The sequence below is a fragment of the Panthera onca genome, chromosome A1 (assembly GCF_046562875.1).
Source record: "Panthera onca isolate mPanOnc1 chromosome A1, mPanOnc1 haplotype 2, whole genome shotgun sequence".
NCBI classification, from domain to species: Eukaryota; Metazoa; Chordata; class Mammalia; order Carnivora; family Felidae; genus Panthera; species Panthera onca.
In genome coordinates, this window is record NC_138339.1 from 110,730,478 (window position 1) to 110,748,275 (window position 17,798).

The 17,798-nt window shown below is 37.1% G+C and overlaps 1 protein-coding gene across 3 annotated transcripts in view; it reads left to right on the plus strand.

Moving 5' to 3' along the window:
• The window catches only part of ELOVL7 (ELOVL fatty acid elongase 7), a 74,003-nt gene that overhangs the window by 42,322 nt on the left and 13,883 nt on the right, over window positions 1-17,798 (plus strand). For 2 of the 3 annotated variants that reach the window (XM_060635724.3, XM_060635726.3), the window contains exons 2-5: window positions 3,824-3,921; window positions 12,684-12,874; window positions 16,419-16,499; window positions 17,358-17,414. In XM_060635724.3, the coding sequence (XP_060491707.1) occupies window positions 3,858-3,921; window positions 12,684-12,874; window positions 16,419-16,499; window positions 17,358-17,414 (393 nt within the window). In that variant the 5' untranslated portion in view covers window positions 3,824-3,857. Of the gene's footprint in view, window positions 1-3,823; window positions 3,922-12,683; window positions 12,875-16,418; window positions 16,500-17,357; window positions 17,415-17,798 lie in introns of those variants that run through there. The other variant, XM_060635727.3, reaches the window with a different exon arrangement.

A 17,798-nucleotide genomic window follows, 5' to 3' on the forward strand; every position in this document is an offset into this window, starting at 1 on the left:
TTCCCATCTACTGTGAGTTGGTTCTCTGAGTACCTTCCTCATCTCCCTTCATCTCAGTCTTATGTAGTGTTTGGGATTAGAGAAACCAGCTCTGTTTACTGCCTGTGAATATTTCTGACCTGCCTCGGTCTAGCTTCTTGAGTTTTTGTGCTTCAGTGAGAGGAGAGGAGAATATCCTGTGTAGAATCAGTGAGGAAAAAAAAAAAAGAGGAGGAAGGAATTGCACAGAAAACGGAAATGTAACCTCATCATATGCCATATATAATTAGAATCTTTTACTCTGGTTTTGAGTAATTTAGACAGCATCATTTGGGCACTTAATCATGAGAATAATAGCTTGAGGTCTGTTTTATCGGTGGTTAAGGTGGACAGGCAGGTAGCTTTTAGCATGATCTGATACACTCTTACCAAAACAGTTGGAAAACATCAAGGGAAGAAGCATTATAATCTGTGACATACCAGCTTTTAAAATGAAAGTAGTAGAGTTTTCTCTAGATTTATCGTATAAAATGACATTCAACTCTAATAGATAGTGAGTTTGGCCAGATAAGGGACAACTTATCTCTGCAAGCAATGATGTCTGACTTTGATTAAATGTTTATTCTTTATCAGATTCTGTGCTCTAAACTTAACAAAAAGGCATAATCTCGTATGGTCCTCAAAACTAACTCTGAGTTAGTTTATCTTGGCAGGTTGTAGAATCACCATATTACAGATTAGGACATTGAGCTTTCAGTTTGCCCAGAATCACACAGCTATTAAGTGGTGGGATTCAAACCAAGCCTTTTGTGACCCTAGAGCCCCTGCTCCTGGCCCCACATCATACCTTCATTATGGAAACGATCCATAGGAAAGCAAGAGTCCAGGCTGACTCCAGCAAGACTCTGGCATCACCACAGCCAATCTTGAGTTTGAATTCAGCTCAAGGAGACAGAATGTGTCAAAGCCAGGCTGAGATACTTCCCTGAACTTGGAGAGATCCTCTGGAGGGGACGAACCCTTGAGGAAGTAAGATAAAAATCTCTCTTTGGTGTATATGTGCATTTGTGTGTGGATGTTTAAGTAGTAATGTCCCAGCAAAGATATGGCTGATCCTATTCTTTTTTTTTCCTTTAAAATATTTCAATTCTTTATTTTTGGATAAGTAATATATTAACATTAGTTTAAAACTACAGTATGAGATCTACCTACTATCCCTGCACCCCAGTTTGTACCATTCCCTTACCCATGGATATCTTTTTACAGTCTGTTTTGTGCTAAAATAAATAAATGCAAACTTGTATTCTCATTCCTTCCTTCCTTTTTAATGTAAAAGTTAGTCATTTAAAAATTATGTACCTTCCTTTGCTTTTTTTCACATAGACATTTATCTTGGATATCTTTCCATATCAGTACATGGAGCACTTCCTCATTCTTACTTACAATAGCATAATATTTCATGGTTTAGATGCATTATGATTTATTAACCAGTCCGCTTTTAATAGACACTTGGCTTGTTTCTAGTCTTTTGCTGTTACTAACTGATGCAATGAATAACCTTGAATATATGTCATTCTGTACATGTGCATGTGTATCTGTAGGATGAGTTTCTAGGAGTAGCATTGCTAGGATAAAAGATACACATTTATAGTTAGTGCCAAATTGCCATTACTAAGGGTTATGCTCATTTGCACTCTGACCAGCACTGTATGAGTTTGCCACAGTCCTGTCAACACATTTTTGGATTTTGGCCAATCTGATTGATAAAAATGTTTGGACTTTGGTCCATCCGCTATAATAAAATATTGTAGATTTCTTATCTGATTAAAATTAAACGAGTTTTCATATGTTTAAGAGCCATTTGTATTTCTTTTCCAATGAAATTTGCCCATGTTTTTCTTGACTTCTAGGTCTTTTTCTTATCAATTTCTTGGAACTCTTTATTAAGGAGAGTAGCATTTGTGTATGAACTGGACATATTTTTTTCCTGTTGGCCATTTTTTACTTTTTACTTTTTTCCTCTTGATTTTCATGTGGCTAAATTTGTTAGTCTTCTCTTATATCTTTTGGATTTTAAGTCAAAGTTAGAAACTCCTTTCCCACTCCAAGGTGAGAAAAGTGTTCTTTTTTTGCCATCTAGTACTTTCATGGTTCTGTTTTTCTTATTTAAATCTTTGATCTACTTGGAGTTTATCTTGGTTTATAGTATAATGTTTGGACTCAGTTTTTTTCTAGATGGCCATCTAGTTCTATCACACCATTTTAAAAAATGGTTTTATTTATTTTTGAGAGAGAGGGAGAGAGAGACAGAGAGCATGAGCAGCGGAGGGGCAGAGAGAGAGACACACACACAGAATCTGAAGCAGGCTTTAGGCTGGGAGCTGTCAGCACAGAGCCTGATGTGGGGCTTGAACTTGTGAACTGCGAGATTAGACCTGAACCGAAGTCGGACGCTTAACCCACTCATCCACCCAGGTGGTCTTATCACACCATTTTTTGAAGAACTGCTGGCAATTCAGTGCCCATTGGTTTGAGATGCTACCATTATCATATACCATATGTCTTAAAATATATTTATATATTTTGTATTTGTAATATATTTGTCTATATATTTATATATTTTGTGTATATATGTATATATATATTCTAAAATGGATTTATTTCAGAATGCTAGAAGAAAGTTTGAATTTTCCTGTTGCAGGCATAAAGGATTTCTTTTTTTATCATGATAAAATTTACATAATGTAAAATTTACCATTTTAACCATTTTTAAGTGTAAAGTTCAGTGGCATTAAGTACAGTTACATTGTTGTGCAACTGTCACCACCATCCATCTCCAGAGCTATTTTATTTTCCCACTTTATGACTTTGAATCAAATACACTGTTCATTTGATAACACACCATCCACTTGTAAGATGTATGCTAATTATAGAGAAGTTAAAATGTGGGAAAGTGTACATCTGAGTATTTACAAAATACCGTTCTAAATTCTTAACGGTATTTGATGTGTTCTTGGATGTTCTGCTCTGTTCCATTGGTTTGCTTCTTCATGTGCCAGTGTCACACTTTAATTATTAAAGATTTAGAATATCTTTTAATACATAATAGAGCTAGTTTCCCATCACTTATCCCTTTCTTTTTTTTCTTTTCTTTCTTTTCTTTTCTTTTCTTTCTCTTTCTTTCTTTCTTTCTTTCTTTCTCTCTCTCTTCCTTCCTTCCTTCCTTCCTTCCTTCCTTCCTTCCTTCCTTCCTTCCTTTCCAGAAGACTTTTTTTCCAACTATTCTTATCTTTCTGTCAAGATAAAGGAGGCAGCTTTTCCTTGGTTGTTGTGGATCTTCTTTCCTTCCTCTTTCTACCTGTATTCCACTTAAATTGTAAAGACTTGCATATAGAAGACCTTATTATGCCTGAACATCAGCTGTAAGTTTTGGATCAGAGTAGCTTCTCTGAAGGTTTGTATATCTTCTTGACTTTCTTCTACTAGGTTTTTATTTCAAATTGCCATGGGAGGTACAGTCCTTTTCTGATCTGTGTGGTTTCAATAAAAGGGAGATACGCTTATGAAAGTTCTTAGAATCATTTACTCCTTTTATGTCTTTTACCTAGAATGTCAGCCTTTTTCAGCAAAGTAAGCATTGTTCTTATAATGGTGAAAAATCTTAAATGTTTGCCACTGTATCAGGGTTTAATGTGATTCACTAATGCATTTACCCTCAGTACAAGTTTGTTTTTTTGCCAAGTATTCCTATTAAATATTTAGCATTTATAATATTGTTATATTAGAATTTGGCTTTATTTGCATTTATAGATCATAAACTCATTTCTCTTTTATTTTACTGAAGAACCCATTGTAAGAGCCAGTAAATCCTGTGGAAAATGGCCTTCAGTGATCTTACTTCGAGGACTGTGCGTCTTTATGATAATTGGATCAAAGATGCTGGTAAGTAACCAAATTTCCTACTTAAGGAACATCTTTCCTTTTCATATCAGATTCCTATATTTCATAGGATTTTAGTGAAACAGAATGAGAGACTACAACTTAATACTCCCTTGTAGACGCTTCAGATATTGATTTTTATTACTAGTTAATGAAACGGAAGTGTCACTGTTCTCATTACAAATATGTACAAAGAGCTACATAGATGTTTATTTATAATAATGTTTATAACAATGAAAATAGCTTTAATATTCAGTGAAAGAAATTGGTTAATAAATGATGGTACATTCCAACTCAGTAATCATTAAAACTGATTTTTGAGGCACAGTGCTCTTAGCTTGATTCTGCCCTAATGCTCCTAAGGGAAATAGCACTTAATGCCATTAATGATAAATCTTGAATGGGAGGGCCTGCACCCTCAGGGATGTATCAGAAAGGGCAGGGAATTTTCATAGGGCAATCTCTGAGTAATACTGAAGTGTCTGCCTTCTTATTTTGCACATTTTAAAAAATAAAAATCAATGTTCCAGAAGAACGTTTAGTGCCAATTCAAGTTTAAATATGTTAAATGAAAAACAGGTTATAAAACATCAGTACATTTCTTTTGTGAGAACACTTGTTTCTGTGTGATGGGATTATGGGTAGTTTCTATTTACTTATCTACGTTTTATTTATTTATTTTTAAAGTTTATTTATTTTGAGAGAGACAGAGTGGGAGAGGGACAGAGAGAGAGGGAAATAGAATCCCAAGCAGGCTCCCCGCGCTGCCAGTGCAGAGCCTGATGCAGGGCTTGAACTCACAAAACTGCAAGATCATGACCTGAGTTGAAACCGAAAGTCGGATGCTTAACCAACTGAGCCACCCAGATACCCCTACTTATCTATGTTTTATACCGCACAAATGTGTGTTGCTTTTATAACCATCACAAAGCATTTAAAAAATATAACAAAGGCAAAACAACTTTTAAGTAAACAAGCAATCGGAGTGTGGTAGAGCTGAGTTGGACCTAGGCTTCTTCAAAGAACTAACTCCTCACATTAGAATGTAAGACACTGAAGCTCAGAGATATGACCTTCCTGAGACTGTGGTTAGTTGTTGGCAGAAAAGACTAGAACTTTTGTTTTCTGATTTTGATTGGTATTCTGGTATTTCACATTTGAATTATTTTACACGTATTCACCACCATCACTACTTTAGATTAGTTCTTCCTTATCCAGAAATCACATGTTCATCAAATGCAGGAAGAAAAAGTGTGACCTCTTGGCATTTAGCGCAAGTGGAATTATTTTCTAATTCATGCGGATTTCAGCAAAGATACACTGTCTCATGGTTGCCATCTTTCTCAGGAGACTGCTAAAGACCAATTTTATTTCACTAAAAAAGGTCTCAACAGATTTGCCCTTGAAGAACGCCAAGGGTTTTTTTAGTATCCTATAAATAGAGCAGCTTCAATCTGGCAGGGGGATGGAGAATGATTATTTCCATATTTCTCCCTTTTTTTTCTTTAGTTTTTCAGTGAATATAATGATTTTGAGAACACACAGATTTCTTGAGAGGTTATGCTTCTCTGAAAATTTACAGTAGTTCTCATACATTCAGTATTTAAGTTCTAATTTTTTGTCTCGTTCTAATGGCTTTCACTTTTATTTGTTTTATATTTTTAAAAATATTAATATTTTCATTGCTTTTCAAAATAAAGGTGTACCTTGCTACCCAAAATCTCATGATTTGAACTTGGGAGCCAAATAGATTTGGGTATATTTTTTGAAATGGACCCATCTGGAAGCACAAGTTTCTTGCTATCCAAGTCTTGCTATTCACTATACCAAATGCAAGAGCTCAAGAGATTCAGATAATCAATATCCTAACTCAAGAGCCAAATCAATTTAGATAATGACTAATACCTGTATACTGCTAGAAGTATAAAATGTTTTTAAATGAACTGCTTCTGAATTCCACTTCCACTTTTATCCATGGAATGACTCTTTTTTTTTTTTTTAATGTTTATTTTTGAGACAGAGAGAGACAGAGCATGAACAGGGGAGGGTCGGAGAGAGAGGGAAACACAGAATCCAAAGCAGGCTCCAGGCTCTGAGCTGTCATCACAGAACCCGATGCGGGGCTCGAACTCACGGACCGTGAGATCATGACCTGAGCCGAAGTCGGCTGACCTGAGCCGAAGCTCAACCGACTGAGCCACCCAGGCTCCCCGGAATGACTCTTTTTTATTAGGAATACTTACATTGAAAAGCCGAGTAATATGAGAATAAAGGATATGAGTAATATGTAATAATAAAGTAATATGAAAATGAAGAATGATAAAGGGCTGGAAGTGGTTAGGGAGAGAGGAGAGAGGATTTAGGGATGTATAATGAGAAGACCTAGATTTAAGTTCTACTTCAATGGACAGGCTAGGTGGTCTTGAACAAATGATTGTCTGTGTTAAATAGATGTTTCTTTTTTAGCAAAACAGAGGTGAGAATGGTACCTATGAGCTACCAGACAATATACATGAAAGTGCTCTGTTACTTAGGAAGTATCTCAGCATAAATGGTGGTGGTGTTACAGATGACGGAAAGACTACTTTCCTCTGAAAATACTTTTGATGTAGCATATGCTTTTTTCAAATATCTCTTCCTATTTTTTTAACTCAGGGACTAGAGGGTTAAAATGTTTTGTGTTAGATTTACAACTTTGTGAGAACACTATCAGGTGTAACAGGAGAGGTTTTTGCTTCTGCTTAGTGTGATATTGATCTCAGAGAGCCATTAGAAATCACTCCTGGCCATCTCAGTCCAGTTTTACTTTGCTTGCCCTGGGAAGGTCTGAACCCATGATCAAGGGCCAAGAATTTCAAATGTATTCTTGGCATTGGCCCTATTCCTGAGTAGCATTCGGGAAACCTACTGTTATTCTTTGGTTTTCTGATTGCTAGGGAAGTGGTGATACTGCATAGTTATTTCATGTGGAAAATTCCACAGCTACAGATTTAAATATGACTTAATTAACACTAAGCTGTAAGAGGATTTATGGTGATTCTTAGATATGAAATGTCAAATTTTGAAATAATGTTCTAGTAGCGTTTTGGACTGTAGAAAAACGGAAACTTTTTAATGTTTTAGAAGTAACTTTCCTTGTGTTTTGTTAGTAACAATGGCTTTTCAAACCTAGTTATGATCTTTTTACAAGAAGACGGAGTATGAACAAGGTTGCTGCCATTCGGAACCTTTAGTATTTCACTACGTGCTGGAGGCACATGTTTGCTTTTCCTTCCAACTTCTTCATCTTGTTGGTGCTTTGAATTTTAAAGGGTGTACTTGAGCTAGTACATGCTACTTAAGAAGAGAATACTCTCTTACAAGTAGTTGATGGAAAAGCTCATTAAAATTCTATGTATGTGGCACTTCTACTTTCCCTGTACTCTCTCTCTCTGGAACACTCTTTGAAAAAATATTGTTAGCCTAGCAATAAGTCAGAACTGCGATAACCACTGGGGTATGGATTTCAGACAACCTGCCTTCCTATCCTCTTATTTCATCTTGGCTCTCTTTACTTATGACACTTAAATCCAGCCCTGATGCCAAATAGAAGGTACATGAAACACTCTTCCCCTCAGCCTCTTGTCTGTGGGGAAAACAGAGTTCACTTCACCCCTGAACCTTTTATAATTTGTGGGATCACAGAGTGAGTCTTTATCATAGACTTTAAATTTAGTCTGATCACAGCCTTTAAATGTCATCAAGCAGTCCCCTCTACAACTCCCTAAACAAGTCACCATCTGTACGTGATTTATAGACATCTTGTCGTGGGGAGCCCCTACCTCACAGGGACGTGGGCTTCCTATCTAGAAAGGTATAACCATCATTGAGAAAGAAGGCAGGAAAAATGAACAGTTGTCAGTGTTAACAATAACCAGAGTCATGAACATCATGTTAAAGACTTTGACTTTTATTTGCTCAGTAGGGAGAGCTGATTGAAGCAGAGGAATAATCTGAACAGAGCTGTACTTTTAGAAAGTGAACTTGGCAGTTGTATGGAAGACAAGATGTAGCAAATTGGATCCAGGGCAGGGAAACCACATAAAAGACCACTACAGAGCACGTAGTAAGGGATGCTGAGGCCCTAGGTGTAGGTGAAAGAAGCACTAAACCTTTGGTTCTTTTTTGTGTGTTTGTTTATTTTTGAGGGAGAGACAGACACAGAGTGTGAGCAGAGGAGGGGCAGAGAAAGAAGGAGACACAGAATCAGAAGCAGACTCCAGGCTCTGAGCTGTCAGCACAGAGCCTGATGTGGGGCTCAAACTCACAAGCTATGAGATCATGACCTCAGCCGAAGTTGGATGCCCAACTGACTGAGCCACCCAGGTGCTCCTGAACCCTTGGTTCTTAACTCTGACAGTTCATAATGGTCACCTCAGCAGCTTATGGATGCCTGGGACCCATGCCCTAGGATTCTGATGCAGTTCGGTCAGGGCCATTTTTTTGACGATTTGATTTTTAAATCCTGCAGAGGTGATTCTGCTATGCTGACAGAATTGATATGTGTTGTAATAATAGCAATGCATAATTACTGAGCCCTTATGTTGTGCCAGGCTCTCTACACATAGGCTCTTTACATACTCACTAAATCCCCTATGAGTTACATGTTGCTTTATGCCCAATTCACATATGAGGGAAGTAAGCGCGGAAAAGTGATATCAGTGGCCCAGGATCACACGAGTCAGTGGGAGAGCCCAGGGTCAGAACCCAGGCCCGCTGACTCCAAAGCTCACTAAAAATAGGATTTTAAAGCCCCCAAACTTGGTATATTGTCTTATGAACATAGCATGAAATTAGCTAGTTTTTGTTAAAAGATACAATGGTATTTTTAAATTTACAAAATGTGAAAGTTACACATAGGATTTTGATAGAAGGTATATGATTAAAATGTTAAATTACAGGAAAAAATTATCCATTTTAAAGTGTTTTTTTTTTCCTGCTTCCTGAGCCAGCCCAGCATGCTTTTCCTGCCTTGTTTTCTTTCTACTGCTACCAAAGGAAAACAGAAAGATGATGTCATTTGATATTTTTCCCCCTGATGTGTCAATAAAAGAATAAAATAAAATATATCTTTAGTTCAGGAATTCCTTTACCGACACACAAAAAATCCTAGTTTTCAGTCATGCCTACGATGTCTTTTAAGAACAGAAACATTTTAAATGGCTTAAAGAAAAAGGCAAAAAGTGAAAATCATCCATACTGTTACCATCCAAAGGCGATAATATTAATATCCTACCAGTGGTCTTCTTTGGTACTAGTTTTCAGTCTTTATTTCATTGGAGATAAAAACTAGACATATTCCTGTGGCTTACAATGCTCCTCTAAGCTTCGGATTATCCACCGACAGGAAAAATTCAACAAAGTTTGAGCAGTTCTGATTCTGTCCGTTAAGTCCCCATTTGTGTGACAACTTTTATTTATGGAGACTTCCCTGGTGAGTTACAGGCCTGTGGCTAGCATTCCTCATGGCCGTTTACAGATGTTTGGGGAACTTGTTGAAGAGAAGGATGGTCACTAACAGAAGCAACAACATGCTAACACACTAACACAGCACATCAGTGATTTTAATTTTAATTTTAAGAACTTTAAGATTTAATTTAAGATTTTAATTTTAAGAACTTTGTGTTTTTATGAATGTCTTTCAGCAAACTTTTGTTGAATTTCTATCTTGTGTAGGATACTTGACTGAAATTGTTCCTGCTGAGAGCATCAGTGACTTCCTTTTATTAAATCCAGTATCACTTTTCAGTCTACATTTTACTTTGTCTCTCTGCTTCATTTTATCCTTTGACTCCTTCCAAAGATTAACTCTTCACTTGGCCTCCAGATAGCCTACTTCTCTGGTTCTCCTTCTGCCTCTCTGGCCACTCCTCATTCTTTTTTATAGTTTTCTCATGTACCATTCCTCCTGTGAAGATTGAGTCCTGAAGATTCTGACTTGAATCACTCAGGCTTCTTACTCTATGCTCTTTCCTCAGCCACTTGCGTGGCTCTATTGTTCATCTTTTATGTGATAATGACCCCCAATAGTACATCCTTAGCCCAGATCTCTCTCCTAATTCCAGATCCAAATATCCAGGTGCCTTTGGAGGTCTCCATAGAAATGTTCTAGGGGTGCCTGGGTGGCTCAGTTGGTTAAGTGCCTGACTCTTGGTTTTGGCTCAGGTCATGATCTCACAGTTCATGAGTCCAAGCCCCATGTCAGGCTCTGTGCTGAAAGCTCAGAGCCTGGAGCCTGCTTCGGATTCTGTGTCTCCCCTTCTCTCTCTCTCTGCCCTTCCCCACCTCAAAAATAAATTAACATTAAAAAAATTTTTTTTAATAAATAAAAAAATATTTTCAGGGGTGCCTGTGTGGCTCAGTTGGTTAAGTGTCAACTCTTGATTTCATCTTAAGTCATGATCTCATGGTTGGTGAGATCTAGCCCTACATCTGGCTGTGTGTGGACAGTGTGGTGCCTGCTTGGGATTCTCTCTTTCCCTCTGTATTTCTGCCCCATCCCTCCCTCTCTCTCTCTCTCAAAATAAATAAATAAACTTTAGAAAATATTAAAAAAATAAAAATATTTTCAGACATCAAAATATAGCCGTAATACTATAATTACATTGAAATAAAACATCATCATCATCAAGAATTCAACCAGTATTTATATTTTCCCAATTATCTCATAAGAGTATCCTTTTTAAATGTTTATTTATTTTTGAGAAAGAGAGACAGAGTATGAGCAGGGGAGGGGCAGAAAGACACACACACACACACACAGATTCTGAAGCAGGCTCCAGGCTCTGAGCTGTCAGCACAGAGCCCGATGTGGGGCTCGAACTCACAAGCCGTGTTAGATCATGACCTGAGCTGAAGTCAGACGGTCAACAGACTGAGCCACCCAGGTGCCCCTTTTAAGGTATTTTTAACTGCTAGTTTGGTCACTTTTTATACTTGATGCATTAAAATAATTACTCAAATTATTTATCCTGTAATAATAGCTCATATTATAAATAATAATAAGTTTGACTTTAATGTTTTTTTTCCTTTTCTACTTGAACAACATTTTAAATATATTAAGAATGCTTAGATTATATCAATTTTTCTATCAGTCTATATATATTGATCCTTTTTTTGTGGTCAATTGGTGTTAAGAAACTTGTGGGACAAGTCTGACATTTTTTCATTTTAAGATTTGTTGCTTCTTTCTTCATGCTTATAGAAATTTTGTTTATCCTTGCAATACAAGAACTGTACATACATCTGTATTTGTTTATTCATTAGTATTTACTTCCTGATACATGGTAAGTATTTTGACATAAAGATTAGTTTTGATTTTCATTTTTTCAGAAAAATATTTTATGATCTATTTGAATATTTTTCTGTTTTTCTCCTGTTCAGGAATACCTGTTATTTTTGCAAGTCCACTGTTGATTTGGCATATATATTTTTTTCTCAAATGCTTTTAAAAAATTTCATTATTGAAGTATAATTGACATACACTGTTATATTAGTTTTAGATATACAGGATATTAATTCAGCAGTTCTTTACATTACTCTACACTCACCATGATAAGAGTGGGTACCATCTGTCACCATTACAGCATTATTAACTATATTCCCTGTGCTGAACTTTTCATCTTCAAAGCACATTTTATCTTGAGTTGCAGTGTTTTAAAAAAAATGTTTATTTATTTTGAGAGAGAGAGCACATGAGTGGGAGAAGGGCAAAGAGAGAGGGAGAGAGAGAATCCCAGGCAGGCTCCATGCTGTCAGCATAGAGCCCAGTGTGGGGCTCGATCTTAGAAACTGTGAGATTATGACCTGAGCCAAAGTCAGGAGTCTGATGCATAACTGATTGAGACACCCAGGTGCCCCTCAAGTTGCAATTTTTAACTGATCTAATTCTCCTGGTCTAGAATGAGCAGTGACCAGGTGAATTTCTCTTTACATGGTTATGAGGCCAATATAGTTCCCCCCCCCCCCCCAAATGTCAGGTTAGCTAGCCTATTTTGGACACCTAGTCCCACACTTTAAGTAGTTAACGCTAAGGTCCCTTTCAGTTCTCTGATTCTGTGATACAGAATATATGGAAATGTCCCAGTTTCCTTGGGGAAAGAAGAAAGTCAAGAAACAGCAAACAGAAACATATTTTTATATATAAAAGAATATCTGGGTGGAGAAACTCTAAAATGTTGCTAGTGGTTATAGATGGATGGTGGAACTTTGCTGCATGTCCTCTGTTCCCCAGATCTACTCTGTATCCTGTGCTGGACCGTGAGGAACACAGTAGACTATATCCACAGGCTTACTCTCCTACCATCTGGTTCTGGTTGGTTTCAACCAATGGAGAACCCCAGGAAACTAGAAAGAGAGAGAGAGGAGAGTGGTATTGAGATGTTAATTCCCCAGTCACTTCCATAGTTGCCTTATGCTGGCCCATTCCCTCCACTGAAGGTCACAGCTCCTCTCCTGGAGGGCTTGTCCATTTGACTCCTGGGTTCTGGTAACCACTACCTGCCTCCCTTTGTCCTTTGAGGCCTGTGGTGGTAACAGCCCTACTCTTTTTACTCTTCAGTAGGAGCCCTACTCCTAGCCCTTACTCTTAGGCTTCCATAGACAGTAGTGATCATTGACCAAATAGTCTACTGTCAACATTAGGATCTAGGTGCTTGTTTAAGAAATGCTGGTTGCTGTCAGTTATTTCTTGGCTCAATGAATGTGCACTTACATTTTGTTTTTAGATCCAAGAGTTGAAGACTGGCTCCTCATGTCCTCACCTCTGCCACAAACCATCATCCTGGGATTCTATGTCTATTTTGTCACTTCTCTAGGACCAAAGCTCATGGAGAATCGAAAACCCTTTGAACTCAAGAAAGCGATGATAACGTACAATTTTTCCATAGTGCTGTTTTCTATGTATATGTGTTATGAGGCAAGTGTCTTCAGTATTCCTAATGGGAGAATTTTGCCTGAGTCTTCCTGTTTTTCTGTCATTATATGTCTTGTTATAATTATAGTGATGACTCTTTGAGATTTAAGGAATTTTAGAAATTTAGCTCACTAGAGCAGGTATTTGCTAAAAAAAATTGTTATGTATAGACTGGGTATAGAGGATCTCAATATACTCTACCTCACAAGTAGTGAGAAAAATTAACATTAAGTTTGGGGACTTGCACATACCTAGTCTTAATAGATGATTGAATGAATCTATACGTGTTAGTTTTCAGGAAACTCATACATGGAGAAATTCAGTAACTTACTCAAAGTAGCATAGCTACTGTAGTATTAGTGGAGGACCAATATTTGAATCCAGGTCTGTCTGACATCAGGAGCTCATCCTGACTCTGTAATGAGTTACCATCACCATGGTAGGAAGCTCTGACGAGCTGTAAGATGGTAGACTGTTTAGGTTCGATTTAGATGGGCCTTGTAGGGACAGGGAATTTAGACTCCTACAAAGCAGTACCTGAGGGAGTCTGTCCCTTAATCGTTACTTTGTTAATAAGAGAGATGAGGATCTTCCAGGACCCAAGAGTAGACTCATGGTTTCTCTCTCACCCACTCTGCTATTAACAACCTTCACCCAGCCTCACTTACCTGCTTTTCTGTGATTCCTTGCTTCTTTTCTAATACTGGCGGTCTCCCTCATCCTCTACTCCTTAGTTACTTCTTTGCAGCATAGCCTGTGCTTCCACAGAACTGGAACTCTCTAGGGCCCACCATGACCCCTCTGGCCCCTCTTGACACCATGACCTCTGCACATGCATCCCTCCCACCTGATTCCTGCTGCGAATCCACCTGATTGAGTCACCTTAAATCTGCTGGAGCCTCATTACTGGCCTCCCTGCAGTCTGGACTTACCTTGCTACCTTCTATTTCTTCTACTTTATTACCAAAATTAACTACAAGCTACCTTACTGTCCCTTCCAGATAGTGAATAACTGAAAGGGAAAGAGTAATAGAGGTGGTCTAACCAGGTTATGAGAGATAGGAAATAACTGTAGAGCCTATAAGAGAGTGACCTAGTAGCCAGGAGACCAGGGACCAGTTAGTACCAGTTATGCTACTAACCAGCTGCCTCATTTTGAGCAAGTTACTTAACCTCTCCGGGCCTTACTTCTCCTGTTTTACAGAGTCAGGATTAAACCAGATTGTCTCTCAGGTCCCTTTATGCTCTGTGTCTGATTGTGCCATTCAATGTGATATCCCCAAATACATTTCTCAGGAAGTAATTAAATTATAGCCAGTAGGTTTGGTTTCCTGTTTTAGCAATTGCAATGTAAAAGAAGTTTTGAAAATATCTGAATTTGGCAGTTTCTATCTCCCATTAATCACTCATACTAGAGTTACTTATGTGCCAATTTTGGGTTTATTACCTGCCAAATGAACATTATCACTCATTCTTCTTAATTGCCTGAAATATAGACATATATGTCAGAAGTTTTGTAGACTGTTAAAATGTTCTTAATCTTAATATCAGGAAGGCGTTAGGCTTCACTCTGTCTTTAAACAAAGACTTTTGACAGCTGGTCAGGATGTCATCTCCAGAGCACCGAACACATGGTTTACTGGGTGTAGCACAATTGCATTAGGTCTACAGAGGAAACACCTCCACTAGGGATGTTAGGGAAAATATGAACAAGGTGAAAGGGAAGTACACCAGACTAAAGGATCTCATGTGCCTTATCGTGTAGTGATGGTTTTGAATGTGCTAATTACTTGGCACCAGTCAGACATTAATAGAGAGACACTGGTGAAGACCACCCAGGAGCCCATGTCACAGGGTTTCTCTTGTCCGGCTCAGTGTTTATTTGGGGTAGGGTATGGTGGAGAGCCAGCATCCCCATTTAGTAAGTGGACTTTCAGTTTTACTTGCATCAGTTAGAAGATAGTCTGAATGGAAGAGAATATGACACTCACTGACATCAGGATTTTGTACAACAGAATTAGCTGTTTTTGCACCACATTCCATTGTTCCCTTGAGGAAAAACTTATTGACTTGTTTTTGTAAGTTATTTTTCTCACTCTTAAAATATGTCTTATACTTTTGTGAATCTTAAGATAATCTTTTTTTTTTAAGATTTCATAATTGACCAAGTTAAGAGTGAGATTAAATATCTTATGAATTAAGCTCGGAGTTGATATCAGAAAAGGATGGTATGATTTTGAACACCACAATCTAAACAGTTGTTTTAGCTCCTTTGTTTCTTTTTGTTTTTCACCATTAAAATATCATTCTGCTAATGCCTCATAAATTTTGCCTTTAAAAATTAATTTATGATAAAGTTTTCATTTTAGCTTTAATAGTAACTAAAAGTAGAAATTTAAAATGTGCATTAATGGCAGAAAATGATGTAACCATTATACTGAAAAAGAAGGCATTTATTATACTGAAGAAGAAGATGCTGGCACTTGAGAGAATAGGATGTCAGAGATGAGCTGATCATATTGTGAGGATACTAAGTTAAGCCAACCATTTATATGTGCATTAATTTAAAATTAGAACCCTTGGATGAGCACTGGGTGTTGTATGGAAACCAATTTGACAATAAATTTCATATATTAAAAAAAACATACTAGAAAAAAAATAAAATAAAATTAGAGCCCTTAGCTTTTCATTTTCAGATACTGTTTCATTTTTTAAAATTTTATTAAAGTTTTTATTTGAATCAGATAGTGTTTTAAAAGAACTTCCCACCATCATACTAAAAGAATGTCCATATAAATCTTTGAATTGAGGTTCAGATAACAACAATAGGCTTTTTCTTCCCACCACTAGTCTATGATTCCTTAGTGGGTGTGCTGGAATTAAGGCATGCCAAATTGCACTCTTACTGATAACATTTTCCTCTCTTACTTGTTATGTGAATCCAAAGATGAACTGATCTCTGAGTCTTGTGTTTCATCAATCTTGATTTTAAGACCCACAGACTACCCCTTCACATTATACCCACTAGTGAAGGACAGGAAAATGCAGTTATGGCAACCCTCTTATGAGTACCGTGAGGAATCTTGGTTTGCCTATGTATTTTATTGACTAATTGAGAAGACTGGAAATCACCAGAAAGGACTGTTTTTAGACCCACTTATTCCCTTCAGAGTACACAAATACGCTAATGGGCATATATAGATGTACACACATGTACATATACTGACATATACCTACCAGTATTTGCTGTTGAGGCAAAACACTCCCAATGTTTTATTCTCCACCATATCAGAATAATCATCCTAAGAAATGGACACTTGAATATGAACACAGTTGATAGAAATAATAGATGACTGTACAATTTTGAAAATTCTTGTTGCTTTGACTATCAATTGAGTTGCTAGTTCTAACTGTTCTAGCCTGGCTTTCCCACTGACCTGAATGCTGGCTCAGCTGAGAATGTGGTGAGGAGGCACAATCAAAACTACCTTTATTATAGCTGTTGAGCAAATGCTTCCTTCTTTAATATGAATGTGCTCTCTTACAGTTTGTGATGTCTGGCTGGGGTACAGGTTATTCATTTCGATGTGAAATTGTTGACTACTCACAGTCACCTTTAGCGCTGAGGGTAAGTTTCTCTTTGGAATATCTTGTAACTCAAATTAAATGTTAAAACTTCTGAGATTCTATTTTTTAACACTTAATGTGAACTCAGAAGAAGTAAATGACTCATCTATCAGATTATATGTATTGAGAGAAAACTAAAAGTTATCAGAAAGAATCAAATGAAATCAGGTGTGTAGTTTTCTGTTAAATGAAAATTGGTACTTTTGTTTTTTAACTTCCTGGACTTAAAAACAAATTCATATCTGGTTCCTCAAAAAAAGTAAAAATATAATTCCCATATGATCTGGCAATTCCATTTCTGGGTGTATACCTAAAAGAATTGAACACAGGGACTCAGGTATCTGTACTCCCCTGTTCATAGCAGCATTATTAACATGTCCACGGACAGATGAATGGACAAAGAAAACATGGCATATACATACAATGGGATATTATTCAGCCTTAGCAAAGATGGAAATTCTGACACATGCTATAACATGGATGAGCCTTGAGGGCATTATGCTAAGTGAAATAATCAAGGCACGAAAGGATAAATACCGTATGATTCTATTACATGTGGTGCCTAGAGTAGTCCAATTCAGAGACAGAAAGTAAAATGGTAGTTTTCTGGACCCATGGGTGGGAGGGGAGATCTTACTTAACAGGTACAGAGTCTCAGTTTTGCAAGATGAAAAGAATTCTCTGGATGGATGGTGGTATTGGTTGAGCAACAAAGTGAATGTACTAACTGCCACCAAGCTGAACACTTAAAAATGGTTAAAATGGTAAATTTGGTTATGTGTATTTTGCCAAATTAAAAAAATAAAATTTTCCTCTGTATAAAAATAAGATAAATTTGTATCTTTGTGTGTTTCTGCAGATGGTACGCACCTGTTGGCTTTATTACTTCTCCAAATTTATTGAGCTATTAGATACTGTGAGTATGTGGTCACCACATTTGGTAAATGTTTGATGTCTCAATGGAAGCAATAAACTGCTAGAGTTCAGTTGTCTGATAACTTTGGTTATCTCTGTACTTCAGGCAGAACTCCTATTATCTCTTACCTTTTATTATCAGTAATTCTAGAGAATAGATAGGATAAGCTTTTTTTTTTTTCTGGTCTTTTGCAAATTCCAAAAGGTTTTTTATGTATCTACTGCCTGATTAGGATAAGCACGTAACTGTCATATACATTGCAAAACTGTGTATCTTTATGGAGATGGATGACAGGTGTTTTGGGAAGCAAGCTCAGGAATCAAAGAGCAGAAAACATTTTACCTTGGGTTCTGCCAGTGTAAAGCAAAGCACTCTGTCATCCAT